General features: G+C 41.3%; 1 protein-coding gene across 1 annotated transcript in view; it reads left to right on the top strand.

Moving 5' to 3' along the window:
* The first annotated feature begins 314 nt into the window (after positions 1–314).
* PCCA (propionyl-CoA carboxylase subunit alpha) overlaps positions 315–18,879 on the top strand; it is a 287,256-nt gene continuing 268,691 nt past the window's right edge. Inside the window, exons 1-4 of the mRNA XM_082058341.1 lie at positions 315–472; positions 6,701–6,778; positions 10,661–10,708; positions 10,804–10,872. Of these exons, the coding sequence (XP_081914467.1) occupies positions 410–472; positions 6,701–6,778; positions 10,661–10,708; positions 10,804–10,872 (258 nt within the window). The 5' untranslated portion in view covers positions 315–409. The remainder of the gene's footprint in view (positions 473–6,700; positions 6,779–10,660; positions 10,709–10,803; positions 10,873–18,879) is intronic.

Here is an 18,879-nt window from a genome sequence, read left to right as displayed (position 1 = left end):
AAGCGCGATCCCTCGGGCCTCGCTTCCAGAGATGCGCGCAGGTGCACTGCCGGCTCCACGCCCCGAGAGGCACGCACAAGTGCAGACCCCACTGAAGACACCCAAGGGCGGGCACAGGCGCAGGCACAGGCGCAGGCACAGGCGCAGGCACAGGCGCAGGCACAGGCGCAGGCACAGGCGCAGCCCCGGCCGCGGGCCCGCAGGCGCGCACCCGGGAACACGCAGCAGCGCACACCCCGCTACACGCGCACTGGCGGGCGGCCGCCTGCCCGAGACCCGCCCCGCCCCCTCCCCGGCACGTGGCCCCGCTCGCTCCCAGACGGCCGCGGCGGCCGCTCTGATTGGCTGCAGGCGGCCCGGCCCTCCGCCGCGAAAGGGTGAAAGGGTGGCCGAGCAGCAGTGGCTGAACATGGCGGCGGCGCTGTGGTGGGGGGCTGCGGGCGGCCCGCGGGGACTCCGGGCGCTGATGAGGGTGAGCGGCCGCGCTGGGGCGGCTGGGAGCGTGGCTTCCTCCTGTTCCGTGCGTGGTGCTCGGCGCTGGGCTGCGGGGCTGCTCTCCGGGGCGGCTGAGGGTGCCTCTGTGTAGAGGGTCGTGGCGCGTTCCCCTCCGCTGTGAGGGGCTCCGGGCGGGGTCGCCGAGCGGGTGCTGATCCCTGCGTGTGGGGCCGGCTGGGCTGACGTCTCCCCTGAGGAGGGCTACGGAAGCGGGTGTCGCAGTGTGGATGATTGGGGCTATCGCTGGGTGCCCCCCAGGCTGGGTGAGGGGCTGTTCGGGATCGTGTGTGACCGGTCGGGGTGTTGCGGCACTGACAGGTTGCCGGCTGGGGAGCGGTGGGGTCGGGGGTGCTGCTGCTTCGGTTCCCCGGGGGCTGGTGCCGGTGGGCGGCGGGGAGGCGGCTGGGCGGTGCTTCGGGTGTCGTGACAGCTGTGAGAGCCGAGTCTTGGGTTCGGGTGCCGAGGGCTTGCGGCATCCCGGAGTCTGTTCCTCGATGAATCCCGTCTGCGTGTTGCCGGGAGTGTGGTTTTGGTGTTTTTTTATTATTTCATTTATTTATTTTTTTAACTTAACGGGGAGGGTTATGTGCTACTCTGTGCTTGCTTCTGTTTTCACCTTCTGTTAAACAGGAGCTTCTCAAAAGTCAGGGGTGCAGTGTGGTTTTTGTACTATTTTTAAGAATAAAACCTTGGCTCAAAGAAAAAGCCTACTGCTCTGTGGAACTGTGTTGTCTCTTTCCTTCCTCCCTTTACCCCAGGTGCTTATGGATCTTTCAGCTGTCATGTAAAGCTTTAGTGTGGTTTTTTAATTCTTCTTACTTTCAATGAAGTTGTGATAAACTCATTGTGGAACTGAACTCATGTTTTTGGTGAAGACTTTAAACTTCTAGAAAGCCTTATTCCTTAAACTATGGGGTAACTTCACTGAGGCAGTTGCTATGTTTTCTTCTCTATTACTTCTACAGATTGTGTTAAAATAAAGGAGATTATTTAGAATAAGAAGCAGCATTGTTGCACAGTGTTGTTTAACAGTTGAATGACAGTTGTATATGGGAAAAGGGGTGCAAAATGCTTTTAATTGCTTACCATAGGAAGTATTTTTTTTTTTTTTCCCCTGAAAAAGAAAATATCTGTGGAAGACTGCAAGTTCCCCTGGAGAAAAGAGGATCATCTTGTAGAGAACTTTTTCTCTGCCATCTCTGCCCTAAGATGATGTTCCCTGTGCACCCACTATTTTGAAGTTGAGGATGTTATTTGTATGGAGGGAGCTCCTTGCTCTCTTATGTGAGTTTATTTTTAGCATGCTGTTATTCCAGGGAAATGTTTCTCCTCTTGTTTGCACACAGAAGCATTAGGCTGATGAGGCAGCAAAATTGGTGTCATCTAGTGTTAAGGAAAGGAGTTAAAATGGTCTCCAATCTGAGGAGATGGATGTAGACCTAAGCTTCTGGAGTTCAGTGATTGTTTCTAGTATGTAAACTACAGATTTTAGTACTGACAGGTGGTCTTAAAGCATACCGCAGGTAGAGACTTCTGGTTTTCTCCTTGCTACCAGGAGTAGCTGTTTGGATTCTGTAGGCAAAGGGTGCTGTGCCATCTGCTATGGGCAAATCTTAGTTCTGGATGAAAAAGTTGGGATTATTAAAGTTTATACAGAGTAAAAATGTCAGTCATGTTCTGAAGCACTGTTTGTTTTAATTTTCTTGTTATTTTGCCTGCCCCAAACTTGCCTTGGTGGTTCCTGCATGACTGTTACAGTGCTGGGGTCTATATCACAGGCATTGGCCTTGCTGGAGCTGTTTAAGCTGCTGCTATGAGAAACTGTTCCAGCTTCCTGCAGCTGCTAGGTCTTGATCATGGGCCATTCCTTCTGAGCTTCTGTCTCCCTCCAGCTTGTGCCAGCACTGCTGCTTGCATATCTAAGCGGATAAGCTGGACTGAAATCTGACTGAGAACACATTTTTCCCATTCCTTGTGAGTATCTTTGCAGCTGGATGTATTTCCTGGTCTGGTTCTCTATGTGACTATATGAACTTTTGGGACTGGCACAAGGGAGAAAGTACTTGTTTGTTGGAATGATATAGTTTTAGGAAAATAGCCTTGGGTAGATGGGTGTTTCCTTGCTTGTAGTTTGTGTGCTGTGTTGGCAAAAACCTTACCAGGTTTGAGAACCTGGTAAGAGAGAAAGAACTGTTATGTATAGTGCAGTGTACCTTACTGAGTTTGTACTACATCTTTGTTTGCAGTTGGCTTTTGGAATATCTGCTTACAGTGACAAGTGCTTGGCTGTTCAGCACTCTCTGAGGCAATACAAAGGAAGGGAAAGTGCTTAATTGGGGGGGGGGGGTGAACGGGACCAAGAAGCATTGTTTACTTTTCTGTTTACAAGATTTTTACCATCTTGTATTGATAAGCTACATTTTCAGCCTTATAGATTAAAATTCTTGCAGATACTTGAAGTTCCTCTGTAATTAAAATATGGAAAAAATTACATTTTCTTCATGTACAAAATTACTTGGGAATGTTTAGAGCTATTGGGAAACACTGCAAATATAGAGGGGTTATTCTCATGGTGTTTTAAACTTAAATCTCTGAAAGTGTAGGGGTAAAAATCTTAGGATTGCTAATGGAAGACAAAGAGGTAGAATTTATGGCTAGTGAAAATAAGTATGCTACTCTAGCTATTACAATTGGGCATTGCTTACTGTATTTTCTAGTAATGCTAAAATATATATTCCTTCCCTTATTGGGCTTATTAAAGCAAATGTTGGTATATGATGCTTTTCCTGCCTGAAATCTGGAATGCTGCATCTCCTTTTCAACACTGAGACTTTATAACTATTACAGCTATGCAGGTTTGACCTAAGTTTGGCTATTGAGCAATTAATAGATAAAGCAGGATGCTTTTCCAAAATACACTACTAACGCTATTTTTTTAAGGATTCAGTAGAGGTGGGAAACTGGGAGCCAAACTGGGAAGTCCAGAGTTGAACTCTCATGAATCAATAGTCTGTGTTCTTGGGCTTTCGAGAATCAAAAGCTTTATCAAATTGAAGTAACAAGTCATGAGAAAACTAGGTTATACCTGATGACTCTACTGCCCTTTCCTAGTTTGTGCAAGATATGAAAAAGTCACTAGGTCAAGCTGAGCTCTGGGCTCTGCTGTGAGAACGTTATAATGTAAGGTGTAATACCTAGAGCGTGTGTGGTTTTGGGAGAGCTGCCAATTCAGAATCTAGCTTGAGGGTTAGATTTGCTTGTCTGGGTTGGTGGTTTGAGAGTTCTTTGGAGAGGTGTTGGTATAGCTTTTAATGAACCTGCATAAAGCAGGAGCTTGGGAGCCCAGGGTAGGACACTTGAGTAGCTGTTGATTTGGAGATGGCAATTTAGCAGTGTTCCATTGTGGCCATTGTTTATTTTTTAAGTACTTAATCAATTGATCATAGGGTCTGGGAGCAGACCACTAAAGAGACTTCTTGGAGTAAGCTCTTAAACCTTAGTGAATATTGGTACAGATACATACAAAACCACACGTCTTTCTTTCCAAAACTTTGAAATTAGAGTTGGAATTTAACATCTGAGTTAAGCAATATGCTTGATTTGTTTTAGGAAATTACCCATATGTATTCAATTCAGGGCTGAACCTGGTTCTGTAAGTGATTCTAGTGTGTGTGTGAGGACGTAGTTAAGTTTTTAAACATAGCTGCATAATTAGGTTAGGCTATTACAAGATTTTTATGTGAAATCTGTCCAATTCTGTAGTGTAAAAAGAGCTGAGTGTGGTTTAATGCTTTTCCAGTTTTTAATTGCTCAGTAACTTTTTCTGTATAAACAGTTGGAACAGTGCCTTTTTCAGGACAGCAGATGGCTAAGATTCTGAAACTTAATGCTAACTAATTTTACCATCATAGCCTTTCCTTCCAGTTTCCACCCGTGGCATAACTTTTCTGGCTTCTCATACACATTGCAAACTAGATTTGTATAAAACATGTTTACAAGAAAGTTCAGAAGTCTTTTGTCACTTGCCCTGCTCCCTGGGCTCTGCCACCCAGCTAACTACAAGTATTTAGATTAGCCCCACTGACCCTTAACTACTTTCTTCAATGAATAATATTAACTTGGTGGAGATTTTTTTGTGTGTCCTTTATGACCTCCTTCAGACTTATTTGTGGTCCCACAAGCACTTCTGTCAGTAGTGTTTGAGAGAGGCTCAGTCTACTTAACTGAGTGTACTCTGGAGCAGGAGAGTATACTCTGATGCTTCTACTATAGCTGTTCTTGCTCTTCCCTCCCACAGGATCTAGTGATATATAGTCACTGAAGATGTTAACAGTCCTGCTGTAGACTTGGGCTAATGATCAACGTGGTCTGGTTGCAGCTGGCAGAATTTGGTCCTTAACTGTATCTTCCCTCTTTAATGCCTTAAACAGTTTGTACTGTCTCATCCTTAGGTAAATAATCATATACTCCTGGAAAAAAAAAAAACCAACCTCCAGTGGTTTTGAGCCTAGCACACCAAATAATTAGCATTTCGGGTTATTCTGGGTTTTATTTTTGGAGAGCGAGTGAAAAAAACAAAAAAAAGAAAACCAAACACCAAACCAAAAAAACAGTGGGAGAGAACCCAGTGTGTGGAAGAAGGTTGTGGAACAGTTGCTTTGCATTGATGTTTTTAGTTCCAGAATAATTAAACTTATCTGAATTGCTACAGAATAATTGAGTTTATCTGGATTCCCTGGGACTCTGCTATGTCTGCCACCAGTGATTGGCATCTAAATGGTCTGTGAAGCTGTGGCAGCTTTCTACTTAGGAAGCTTGGTCTGAGCTGGTATGAGGTAGTGTGCTCCAAGGCTTCCTTTAATTCTGTATTACAGGACTTGTATTGAAATAGATTTTTTTCCTTTATAATGTTGTAATATTGGCTGCATTACAAATGCAGTGCCCCTTTTCGCTCCTGGGCTGGTTTCTGCTTTTTGTGATGCAAGACGAAAAGCATCTTCAAACTAGATCAGGTGAGAGGGTTGCATAGGGAGCTTCTCATTCCAGTTACTGATGCACTGATACTTCAGAGTCAGTGTGAGTTTACTGTAAACTTAAGATAATTCAGCTGCTTCTTCTACAACAGCAGTAAACACAAAATTTTATCAACTTTTCAATTATCTATTTAACCTCTTCATATGAACATATGTCCTTTTGGTGTCCTTTCTTGTGTAGTCAGTCTTCTATCATTTTCAGTCTTTCCTCATGGGAGAGCCTTTGCTTTGTACTAAACTTCTTACTTAGCTTTCTGCAACTTCTGAAACAAAATATTTCAGATAGAATTGATGGGTTCTGAATTCTGGCAGTTGGCAGTCATTGCTGTTTTGTGCCTCCTACTAGGTGATATTCAGTATGGAAGCATTTTATGGTCTTTTCGATTTTTAACTGGGTGAGCAAGTGTAATTTCTCCCAAGTTATCTTTATTGGTATTGATACAATTTTGGTGTGGGATCATTTATCTGATTATTTTTGGTTGTTAGCTGTAACTGCCATTATGTTGTGAAATGACTTGCTTGAAGTACCTGTGTGGATCTCCTTGAAGCTTGCAAATTTGCTGTATCATCTGTTGTGTTCTCTTTGAAATGGCGTATGTATGCTTCCTTTCCTGACATATCATGCAAAATTGTTGAACTATAGGAGCTAAGTCTTTGTACAAGTTGGTTTGGAACAGAAGCCTTTGGAGTAAAATGGTTCTTTTCCTCAGACCGCTGTCAGGAGTTGTGATGGGGAAGACTAGGGTAGCCAAATTAGCATCTAAAATCTGTTCTGTTTGCTTTCTGCACTGGCCCAGTCTGTTACCTGCTTTATTCCCAACAGCTTCCCAGCAGTTAAGGCCTCTCTTTATTCCCAGTGTGTATGGACACACACATGCTGTTCTTCTTGGTAGATATTGCTTGGAACAAGAAGGAAAGATGTTACAGTGAAGAGTTTACTAAAAATCATTTGTATGTCAGCTAATGAGTTAGTATCTAGAGCTTCTGAATTGTTCTGTTAGTTTGTTGGTTGTGTGCTTCAGGGAGGGCAGATCTTTTAAGCTTTCATCCACTGCGTGGGGGAATGGAAGGATACAGAAGAGTTTCCTCAAGATGTCAGTATATAAACTGTTTTTATCTTAGAGAAGTACTGTAGCAGGAAGAAAATGTTTAACTCTCTCTTTCTTCTGCAGTGTGAAATGCAGTGTGCAAGATGGTGCCTTATAACTTCACGTAAACTCTATTCATCTTTGTATGATCCAAATGAAAAGGTATGTAGTATGGTGTATATTTTCTCTTAACATTTTACTGTACCACTGACATTTGGCTTTTAAAAATATCCTTTTCCCTGTGCTGCTACTAATGGTAGTAGTTCTCCTAGTATAACCTTGCACAGTCACTGGTTTAATAGCATGTTTTTCTTCCTTTTTTTTAAACCAAAAGGGAAGTTGCTTTTGCAGCATACTTGTCAAGATTAGATACTATTTCAGGTGCATACCTTAAAAGATTGGATATGTGATTGTGAATTTGGGAAAGTTACATAGTGGCCTGAACATATTATATTTATTAAATGACTATTAATACTTAGCATGATGTGGGAGGTATAGGTCTGTTAAAACATCTGAAAGCTAGACTAGCCAAAAACCTTTCATAGTAAAAGAAATGCAATAGTGGCAGCAGTAAGATGGTCTGACACGGGGGTGAGAACTTTAGAGTTTGGATAAAGATGGGCCTTTAAGGCCTGCAGAGAATAATAAATCCTCATCTTGGGACTTGTGCAGTAGCAATCTCAATTTACAGTTACTAGCCAAGAAAAGCTTTTCTTGTGAGAGATTGTCTTGGCACAGCCTCTGAAGTAACACACTTGGAAAAATGTCCTGAAGATATGCTAGTATTGAAGGGTAAGAATGCTGACAATTCAGGGCTAATAGGCTTGTCCTTATATACCAGTGTGGAAGCAATTAACCATTAGTGAAATAGTATTAGAGAACAGGGGAGAAACAGTGTGCCTAGAACTATGGCTTAAAAAGTAGTCTTCTGAAGAAATCTGTATTCTTAAAGTCCTTGCTTAATCAAGGCTGTCTTCCTTTTCTAAAGGCAGAGTTATGTTTGGACATAATATAATTAGGTATTTAGTTTCTCTTAACTAGGAGCTATGTCATTCCAACTAGTGGCTACTACAGATATTTTAAGCTCTTTTCTAATTTTTCCCTTCACTGCCACTTCCACTGTCTTTGTAATGACAAGACTTTCATATCAGACCTTTTTCAGCTAATTAGTGGAAGTGACATTAAAAATGGAATTGCAGAATGGATGGGGTTGGAAGGAAGCTCTGGAGATAATCTAGTCCAAATCCCTTGCTAAAGCAAGTTTACCTAGAACAAGTTGCACAGGATCATGTCCAGGCAGGTTTTGAATGTCTCCAGAGAAGGAGACTCCACAACATATCTGGGCAGCCTGTTCAGTGCTCTGGCACCTTCAAAATAATGTTTTGCCTCATTCAGATGGAACCTCCTATGTTTTAGTCTGTGTTTGTTGCCCCTTATCCTGTTGTTGGGTACCACTGAGTCTTGTCCTCATTCTCTTGACACCTGCCCTTAAGATATTCATAAGCAGTAGATGGATAGGGGACATATTATAAACTTAATATATTTATGTTTAGATGCTAAATGTTATTTTAAAGCAGCATGTCTTGTTTTTATTTGCTAGACTTGATACTTTAACAGCAGGAGCAAGAGCTCAGTTTCTTCGTGTTAGTGTCTTTACTGCAGAATTAGAAAGTTAAAAAGAGTGTCAAATATTAACATCTTGATACTGAGAGTCTTGTCTTGCACTGTGACCACACTTGATTAATAAAACAACTCAAACTAAGACAATGAAGTATTTGAGTTAAAACTCAAAGCTTTTCAATACCAAGTATTTGGGAGCTTTTTAAAATTTTCCCATGAAGTTTGTATGTCTAAAAAGCTTCAGGTAATTAGAATGCTGAAATTTGGATATGGGAATGATTTGTGTGAGCACATTGGAAACTTTTCATTTTTTTCACTGAGTTTCAGACCAGGTCCTCAGCTAAAAAAGCTCTCCAAACAAATTGCTAGCTTCTGTGCTGTTCTTACAGTATTTGTACCTCTGATAATTGAGCTTGCTTAAAATGTTTAAGATTTGTCTTTTAAATGGGGTTGTGGGTGTACCTGTATCACTGTAGACAGTGATATGCATTCCTCAGTGGTTCTGGCTGAATATACCATATAAACTTGCTGCAGCTCTTACCTGGAGAGTTTTATCACTTAATTTCTGTATGTTCTTATCACATGGTAATATGTTTAAACTGATCATGTGATGCTGGCTCAGCCCTGGCTTTGAAGATGTAAATTTGGTCAAAGGTGATCTGTTTAGAGCGGGAGAGCAAACAATGAGTACCCTAGTCTGTCCACGGCAGTTTTTGTTGGGATTTTGCAGTGTTCCTTCCTTTCCTTTTACACCTGTGTTTCCTTCCCTAAATTAACTGATGACTTGGGGGTAACAAACACTTTCTTTGTTGCAGTGGCAATACTTTTTCTCCCCCTTTGTCCATATGAAAAACAGCTGTTTGGTGTAGGGAAGGGAGAATAGCTATTTGAATGTCTTATAGTTTGATAAAACTAATTTGGTGTACCTGCAGGCTGCCCCTGAAAGGGAGAGTCCTGCTGATTCTCTGTCTTGGTTTTTGATTCAGAGTGTGGGAGGCAAAGTAGGACTGTTTGATTAGCGTGTTGAACTGATGTGTCCTGAAGCTGCATCCCTGTGAGTTCTGATGCTTGGGAAGCAGTGGGGCTAAGTGTGTAAAGCAGGATTGTCCCTTTCAGTGGCAGCCTGTGTTTGCAACCAAGCAGGTACTGTATCAAAGTGCATCTGTATATTTTGAAGCAAGGCCAGTGAAAGCCATAACCCTCACTCCCTCAGCAATGAGATTTTTATGCTGAGCAACTCCATTCTTCCATCACTTTTTCTTAACGGGAAGTTTTTGTCTAGGTTGTGAGGCTTATTGACTTCTGACAGCTTGTTATCTCCTTGCAGGCATGATAGGAGTATTGAAGGTATATTTACAGCATTAAGTGCACTCCAGTGTGAAAGGTGACAGTGAATTCCAGGGGTGTACTAAATTTGATTTGCTGTTCTATTGTACTTTGGTTGCTACTTAATATTGGGTGTGCAGCAGTGTCATGATGACAAGGCAAGATTTTGCCAGGTTCCTCACAATAGGCTCAGCTACAAGGAGGGGTCAGGCTGACAACTCAACAAGCATGCCTCTACAGAGTAGAAATGTTTGTCTTTTACCTTTCATGCCCTAGGCATTCTTATGATTTGAATTCCTTTTAGAAATTTCCCATGACAGATGAGTATTGGATTCCAGGTCATCTGTGCTGGTTCGAGGTACTGAACACAGGTACCTGCTAGCATTTGCCAAGTAGAGGTAAAATTAGCTGGGTTTAGGTTTTATACAGGTGCTTTCCCAAATCTGGTTTAGGAGCCTCCACAGGGGTACTGCAGTGTGAGAAGTACAGCAATGGTAACTTCCAACAGAAGGATGGTGATATCAGCATGGATGTTTGCTCTGTCTCTAGCAGAATGTAGGTGAAAGCTTTTAAAACATGGTCTTTGGGGTACTGTCATAATGTGGGATCCTTCCCTTTTGTGTAGTCTTTAAAAAAGCAGAGACCTGGAAAGCATGGTAAGCATGCCTCCTTTGAATTATCTTCTGTGTGTTGAAAAACATACAACTTAGGCACTTCAATGGTAGAGGTTGTTGGTGTGTATTTGGCAGTGCTTATGAATGTCTGTTCCCTGGGCCTGACTGTCTTCTAGAGCCCCTGCAGAGTTCTAGTTTCTGCACAGTGTGCGATAAGGAGATCGAGGGAATGCTGCTCTGACTACTCAACACCTTTTTCTTCTGAACCTGTGTATGTGCTAGGTAGCTCTAGTATAGCTTACCTTTTATGCTATATTACCATTGTTTAATCAGCAGAACCCTTCTAAAAGTAGGTGATCTCACAGTTACAAGCTCATTAATAAACCAGAGTTTCAGTGGAAGCGGAGGAGAAAAGAATACATGTTTCTGGAGTGAGAAAAACTTGTTTTGTCTCTCAAGATCCTTATCTATCTTTTATTTTCAGACTTTTGAAAAACTCCTTATTGCCAACAGAGGAGAGATTGCATGCAGAGTAAGTATGTAATGTTTAAAGTTTCTTCTTTTTGTAGTTAATTCTTAAACTATTGGTATTTTAAATGTTGATAATTGTCACTTCTTACATGGTAGGTCATCAAAACATGTAAGAAGATGGGGATTAAAACAGTTGCCATACACAGTGATGTTGATGCCAATGCGGTAAGTACTACTTGAAATCAAAAGGTAGATGAGATTCTTAGTAATTCAATAAGACTTGCAGCTGTCATATAGGCTCATTGATTACCATGGTGGGCATGTTGGTGATTCTGAAGTGTCCTTTTCTTCCATGTGCTTGACAGGAGGAGAGATACTGAGGCAGTGGGGAGGATGGGACAAGTGTTGAACATGTTTTCTGTGTGAACTCTTCTGTGTTTTGCTCATGTAAATGTTAACTTGACTTTTTTTTTTTCTCATGGATTAAGCTGGATAGTAACACCTGGTAGATATGTACACCAAGTGTAACAGTGGCAGTGAAACCTAAGTTTTGTTTTGCTAATGTACATGAAAAAGGCAACAGAAAGTGAATCCTAGGAGATGGCATAGGACTTGGTGTAAATTGTTTCTGTGTCTGGTAAATCTAACTCATTACTCCCCAGAAGAATGCCTTCTTACTAGGTGTGCTAAACAGGCCTATTGGAACTGTTTGATTTGATGAGGATATTGAGATACCTTGAATATGCAGCAGCATGGCAGGAAGATGGTGAAATGGCTATCTTGACAAGTAAGGTACTTTTCTAGCTCCTCACCCATTTTCAGGTCATGCAGTCTCTGATGTACTTTACTTTAGAAATATTTTAGGTCACTAGTAGCAAGAATAGGAAGATAATTTCCTTTGTGATGTAACGGCAAGTGTAGTCATACTTATGTATGCTTGTTTAATAGAGAGAACATATTATTCCTTGCCTACAAAAACTGCTACAGCAGAAAGGACTGTGGGTGCCTTTATGTGCGTGTCCTAGGATAGTTTGAAAACTGGAAGGGAGTTGAAACCCTGTGTTGTGACTTAATACAAGTTGTCCCTCAGACAAGCTCTCAGGAAAAGAAGTACGTTTGTGCAGGACAGGACTTGTGAATATAGGTGGCAGGTTGCTCAACATTTAAAAACTGAAGTATGATTGATGGAGAAAGTAGTTAGACATAGGGGGTTTTAGAGCTAGGTGAAAGGTGAGAACTGTTGGGAGTTTTGGACTTTGACAGTGCTTCTGTCAGAGTGCTTTTGTGGTTTTATTCCTACATGACTAGCTCAGTTCATAATAATAGGCTGTAGGTAGACTAGGGGGCTGAAACTTGTTTTTCTGAGATGGGACAAATGCCCTGCTACTGGATTTTTGTGCCAAGTAATTCTTTCTGAGGTGAATGAGAAGTATACTTCAGATTTTAACTGGTAGCCATAACTGGGAGAGTATAGTAGCTTGTGTATGCTCAGTGGACTGAAATGAATTCTTAATGGATGGGTGTTGGACATAATGATAAATACTAATTCTTTTGGAAGCCAAGGGTTAAGTGGATATGCATACAAACTACTCTGATCTATGATCCCTCTGGCAAAACTGAAGCATGCTGATGGGTGCTTGCATTACATCTTATGTATATGCTATCTGCTGTTAGGATAAATGGATTAGCTCTTTAGCAGCACTGCACAGCCTTATTCACTGGCATGAATTCATTCTGAAAATAGACTAAAAATGCTGTTTAAAAGAGAGAACACGTTCTTTTGCCAGTCCATAGTGGGCTTGAGAAAACAAATTAGCCTTCTAGACATGCTGGAGTGAAGACCTTGTTTATGGTATGGACTGTGCTGTGAGCTGGACAATATGAAAAGTCTGGAAGCAGTAAGTAAAAACCAAGGTTGAAGAGAGTAATGAGGGAATAAGAATGTCAGGAAAAAGAACAACTCATGACCTTAGGGAAGGGAGTATAAATAGTGCATTAAAAAGAGGAGACAAAATAGTTACAATAGTTCAATCTACAGTGTGGTCTTGGCTTTAAAATGCAAATAGGGTCTTTGATTTGTAGTAGTTCATAGGAGAAAGGAAATACAAGCTAGTATGTCAGAAATGAATTAATATACTCATATCAGTTCATAAAGTTAACACTATGTGTGTTAGATTTGATGCTGATGTTTTGGGTTCATGGACTAGAGATGAGGCTTTAACAAACACGGTGGGGTGAAATAGTGTCTGCTTAGCTCTTTAGATCCTTACTTGAAGACTGATCAAACCCGTCTGTATGAGATATAGCATTAGCTGTGCGCGTTGAAGAAGCTCAAGATATTTTAAAGAAAATAAGAGACTACCTGGAACACTGTTCTGTGTGCTTAAAATAGGGCAGTGGTGTTAAGTCTAAGCAGCATATATATAATTAGACCAAAAAAAAATAGCTTATGTCTTCCATAAATCCTTTAATTGCTCTTTGGTTGCTTGCACTGGGAAGTAGTTTAACTAATGTCATCTGTCTTGATGACTTGGATACCTCCAGTTGTTCATTATTTGTGGAAATGACCTGTCCATTGCAGTGATGTGACTGCCAGTTTGAGTGATTTTGATAGGTGAGTCCAGAGGCCAAATTCTTTGATGGTGTTACTTACAATAAAGTAACAAACCATGTTTGCACCATGTTGTTGTTTGTGTTCAGGTTCCATTAACAGCTGCTATCTTGGTTATACCAGTGGTAGCAAAACCTCACATCACACAATATCACACAGTATGTTTGGGATTGGAAGGGACCTCAGAAGATCATCTAGTCCAATCCCCCTGCTGGAGCAGGAACGCCTAGATGAGGTTACACAGGAACATGTCCAGGTGGGTTTTGAATGTCTCCAGGGAAGGAGATTCCACAACCTCCCTGGGCAGCCTGTTCCAGTGCTCTGGCACCCTCACTGAGAAGAAGTTTCTTCTCAAATTTAAGTGGAACCTCTTGTATTCCAGCTTGATCCCATTACCCCTTGTCCTATCATTGTTTGCCACCGAGAAGAGCCTGGCTCCATCCTCATGGCACTCACCTTTTATATACTTATAGACATTCGTAAGGTCCCCCCTTAGCCTCCTTTTCTCCAAACTAAAGAGACCCAGCTCCCTCAGCCTTTCTTCATAAGGGAGATGCTCCACTCCCTTAATCATCTTTGTTGTCCTATGCTGGACTCTCTCCAGCAGTTCCCTGTCCTTCTTGAACTGAGGGGCCCAGAACTGGACACAATACTCCAGATGGGGTCTCACCAGGGTGGAGTAGAGGGGAAGGAGGACCTCTCTTGATCTACTAACCACCCCCCTTCTAATACACCCCAGGTTGCCATTGGCCTTCCTGGCCACAAGGGCACAGTGCTGGCTCATGGTCATCCTGTTGTCCACCAGGACCCCCAGGTCCCTTTCCCGTACACTGCTTTCTAATGGGTCATTCCCCAGCCTATACTGGAACCTGGGGTTGTTCCTGCCCAGATGCAGGACTCTACACTTTCCCTTGTTAAATTTCATCAGGTTGTTCCCCACCCAACTCTCCAGCCTGTCCAGGTCCCGCTGGATGGCAGCACAGCCTTCTGGCATGTCAGCCACTCCTCCCAGCTTAGTGTAATCAGCAAACTTGCTGATAGTACACTCACTTCCCTCGTCTAAATTGTTAATGAATATATTGAATAATATTGGCCCCAGTACTGACCCCCGAGGCACTCCACTAGATACTGGCCTCCAACTAGACTCCGCACCATTGACTGCCACTCTCTGGCTTCTCTCCTTAAGCCAGTTTGCAATCCACCTCACTACTCTATGGTCCAGACCACACCTCCTCAACTTAGCTGTGAGGATGCTGTGGGAGACTGTGTCAAAGACTTTACTGAAGCCAAGGTAGACCACATCCACCGCTCTGCCATCATCCATCCACCTTGTTACATTCTCATAAAAGGCTATGAGGTTGGTCAAGCATGACCTACCCTTGGTAAAGCCATGCTGACTGCCCCTAATAACCCTCTTATCCTTGATATGCCTTGAGATGGCACCAAGGATAAGCCGTTCCATTACTTTCCCAGGGACAGAGGTGAGGCTGACCAGTGTATAATTACCCAGGTCCTCCTTCTTGCCCTTTTTGAAGACTGGAGTGACATTTGCTTTCCTCCAATCCTCGGGCACCTCTCCCGTTTTGCAAGACTTGGCAAAGATGGAGAGCGGTCCAGCAATGACTTCAGCCAGCTCCCTCAGCACCTGCGGATGCATCCCATCTGGACCCATGGATTTATGGATGTCCAGACTACTTATTTGCTCCCTAACCCAGTCCTCATCGACTAAAGCAAACTCCTCCATTGACCTGGCTTCATCCGGGGTCTCAGGGGTACAGGGCTCTTCAGGCCAGCCTCCGGCAGAGTAGACAGAGACAAAGAAGGCATTCAGTAATTCTGCCTTCTCTGTATCTTCTGTCACCAGGGCACCCACCCCATTCATCGGTGGGCCTACATCGCCTCTGGTGTTAGTTTATCTGCTATGTATTTGAAAAAGCTCTTTTTGCTGTCCTTGACCCCTTTTGCCAGGTTTAATTCTAAGGAGGCCTTGGCTATCCTAGCTGCCTTCCTACATCTTCTACCAGCAGCCTTATATTCCTCCCAGGTGGCCAGCCCCTGCTCTGAATTCAAACTTGGGAGCTGATGCAAACTGTCAAATGAACCTCTGTCCTTGTGTAGCTAGGAGAAAACTGTTTGCTTAGTGGTGGGATGCTATAAAAGAGTTGTGAATATCCTTTTGATTTTATGCTTGATGGAATTAAGCAAGACATCCCTTGCTCCTTCAACACTTGTATTGCAAAGGCAATGAATATTGTAAGCAGCTACCCTGATGGTGATAGTCATTGGACCAAAGTCAGAAATAAATGTAAAGGTGTGCAGTTGAGCTAGTTATCCATCCCAAAGCTGTTTGCCTTCACTAAAAGTAGTGGACCTGATTTTTAAGTGACTAGAGTAGATAGGGAAACTTTACAAAAATAATTTTGATTAAAATGTTTAGAAATAGCATTAATTGATGTAGGTAAATTTTCTCTTTAGAACTTAACCTTTGAGATGTAGTAACACCCTGTTTTACATTACATGTCATCTGTGTAGCTTCTTGGTGAAATACAGGTAGTCTGATACTCTTAACAATTTATTTTTACAAGTAACTGTAAAAGGAGGGCAAACCAGACAGTCTGTTATATATCTCTTTCTGTCATACTGGTTGAAACCAGAACTGAAATAAAAGTGAAACAGGGCTCTGTGAGCGTGCTCATTAAATATTTAAGGAGAAAAAAGCCAATCGCAAGGTACTGAGCCATTCAGGTTCTTCAGTGCTAGCTTCTTCCAATCCAGTGTCATATGCATAACTGACCCAAGCAGGCGTTTTCACTAGTGCTTGTGTAGCAGTGATATATGTAGTCTTAAAATTGTTGGTGTTCAACTAAAGATACTGAGAGACTTAGTGAATAATCTTATCCTATAACTTTATTTTGGAAAAAAACTTTTTTGTTGAATATTCAACTTTCTTTTTTTTAATGTTAGTTCTCTGAAATCTTTGTGGAGTTTACAGTGCTGAATGCAGGTGATGGGAATAGCTGAAATACGTACAGACTTTCAATGAACCTACTTTTTTCTTATTCTTTAGCCTTGATTTCTGTAGAACACTATGGCAAATGTCTTGAGTATGCTGTTAGAGCAATTTTCATTTTGACATAACTCTCAGTAATATATAAAAATAATAACTAGACTATAACAGTATGAAGAATGTTTCATTTCCAGAAATTAAAATTTTGCTCTTATGAGCAGGAAGCCCAGAAAGGACCATAATAAATTGGGAATGTGGCAAAAGTTGAACAATGTGCTGAGAGTCAAAGCTTACCCAGAGAAGGAAAATATAAAGAACAAAATACTGTTTTGTGTTCTTAATTTGAAAAATTGCCAAAGATATGAATGATTTCTATAGGTTAAAACTACTAAGGTAATAGGGAACATTAAAAATCTGAAAAGGAGGTGAGTGACTTCAGAATACTTGTGTATTAATGCAAAGTTACAGTTAGCTGGCAGTGTTATTGGTTTACATTTATCTTTGTGGAGGTGGAGGGGGGTATGAACTGTGAGAAAAATATTATGTCCAAAGTTATGCTGTGGAAGAGAAGTTTCTCCTTCAACTGGCTTCAGTGCTGGTAGGGGAAAACAGCCTGACAAAATGGTTACTGAGATGCCCATAGAGCATACAGTTTCTTATGTGGTATGGAGTATGTTGAGAGAAGTAGGTCATAATGGAAATGGATGCTTTTTTAGGGTCTTGAAAATCCTGGCTAATACTTTTTATTACGTCTGTTATTTGAGGAAAGTGGAGGGAAAAAATCATATACTGTTCAAAATACTTTTTTTTTTTTTTTTAGCTTCAGAGCTCAGCTTGCAAAGCACTAATTCTTTACACTTGGATAGGTGAAGTGGGGAAGGACCAATAGAAATCAGATTTTTTTAAATTAAAACATCTGGTGGAGTTATTTTTGGGATGAGAGAACAAGCAAAGAAGTTTTGGCTGAACAAGAGTAATCGAATGTACTTTTTTCCCCCTGAACTGATTGGAATAGAGGGTTAAGATGAAAGAACCTCCTCAACCATAAATGTAACACTGATGGTGCAAACATTGTCAAGGAAAGCTAGAGAACTATTGTAATGCCTAATGTAATCAGCTAAAAGTATGATAAATGAAGAACAAGCTTTCACTAATTGGATCTGAACAAAAGAAGGTATAGCATAAAGCAGTGAGTGAGATATAATTTTATTTGGCATTTTTTAACACAGCAGGGATTCTATAGCCATACGAAGCAATGAACTATAAATGACTGAAAAAATCCCATGGGAAAGTAATGTAAAGTAGTAAAACTTTACAGAGTAGTGGCCAGTTAGTTATACTTTAATGTAGGGTTTTTTTCTGTCAGTTGCTTAATACTTCAGGTGTTATTGTATTAAATTGCCTTTAGTATAGACATCTCCAAATGTTTTTAACTTTTGTAGATCTTATTCTGCTGCATAATATAAACCAAAAATAATGCAAATGCTTTTATTGGTATAAAAGTAATTGTGTAGCATTCAGCCGTTTTCCAGAAACTGTAGTCTGAGTGACAACAAACAGAAAAAAAGTTAAATGACCTAGAAATAGAAGATCTATATTCCTTTCCTAACTTCTTTTTAACATTGGAGTCTAAGACAGTATTTAAGAAGGAAGGTGGGGGAAAACGTGGTTTAGGGAAACTGCAAAGCTGGTTAAGCTTGTAAGCTTCGATACCAAGTGTGTATTGAGCTGAATGAATTTGAGTGAAGAAGTTGAGCTTTTGCCTGAAACAACTTTGAATTTTGCTGAAGACTCCCCTGTACCTCAATGGGATGGCGTCAGGTTATTTTGTTCTTAAGAAAACTAGTTGGCAAAAAGAAATATTGTGGGGGAATTTGGCATTTATATTTTAATCTAAAAAACCTTAATTCTATTGAAAAATGGAAGTTTATCCAAAACTGTGTGTTCTTTACTTGTAACTAACTTACAGAGATCTTAATTTGTCTGAACTCTGTTTACTCACTTTCTTTTGTGGTTTACTGTAGATGATGCAAAGCTTTCTTCTATACTCTGGTACAAAACTAGGAATTAAGTTATTTTGACAACTCATTGCTTCCCAATGTCACTTCAGGAGTGTTTGCTCCTATAACCTGAGATCTAGTTCAAGTACTGATATGAAAAGGGAAACTCTAATATTTTTAATTCCTCATTTAAATACATGATTCCCAGACTGTCTAGAGTGTATAGAATGGACTCTTTGCCTCTAGGTACTGTCTGGAGAAATTCACTCCTCATGGGTGGCGTTGTTTCCAAGGGGTACAGAATAGGAATGTGCCAGATTGTGCCAAGGAAACATTAGGGTCAGGTTTGCGATTGTGTTCAGCTCTTCAATGCATTTACCTGTTGTTTCAAAACCAAGACAGCATGTTGCTTGTTTGTTTACAGGAGATCGTGGAGGTGATGTTACTATCCCGTCCCCTTGCCCTATCAAGTGAACCACTACTGAACAGTTTTATGTAAAGCATAAGATGTAGGTGGTGATTGTCCTGTGAAGACTTGGGTACCTCTGTGGAAGGAGTGTGCTTTTGTTCAAAATTGTTTTTTGCTTGCCAAGTGTAGTCTGCTTTCTCTTTAA

The sequence above is a fragment of the Streptopelia decaocto genome (assembly GCF_964273445.1).
Source record: "Streptopelia decaocto genome assembly, chromosome: 1".
In the NCBI taxonomy this organism is placed as follows: domain Eukaryota; kingdom Metazoa; phylum Chordata; class Aves; order Columbiformes; family Columbidae; genus Streptopelia; species Streptopelia decaocto.
Note: the sequence above shows the minus strand (reverse complement) of the source record. Positions and strands in the feature narration are given on the sequence as shown.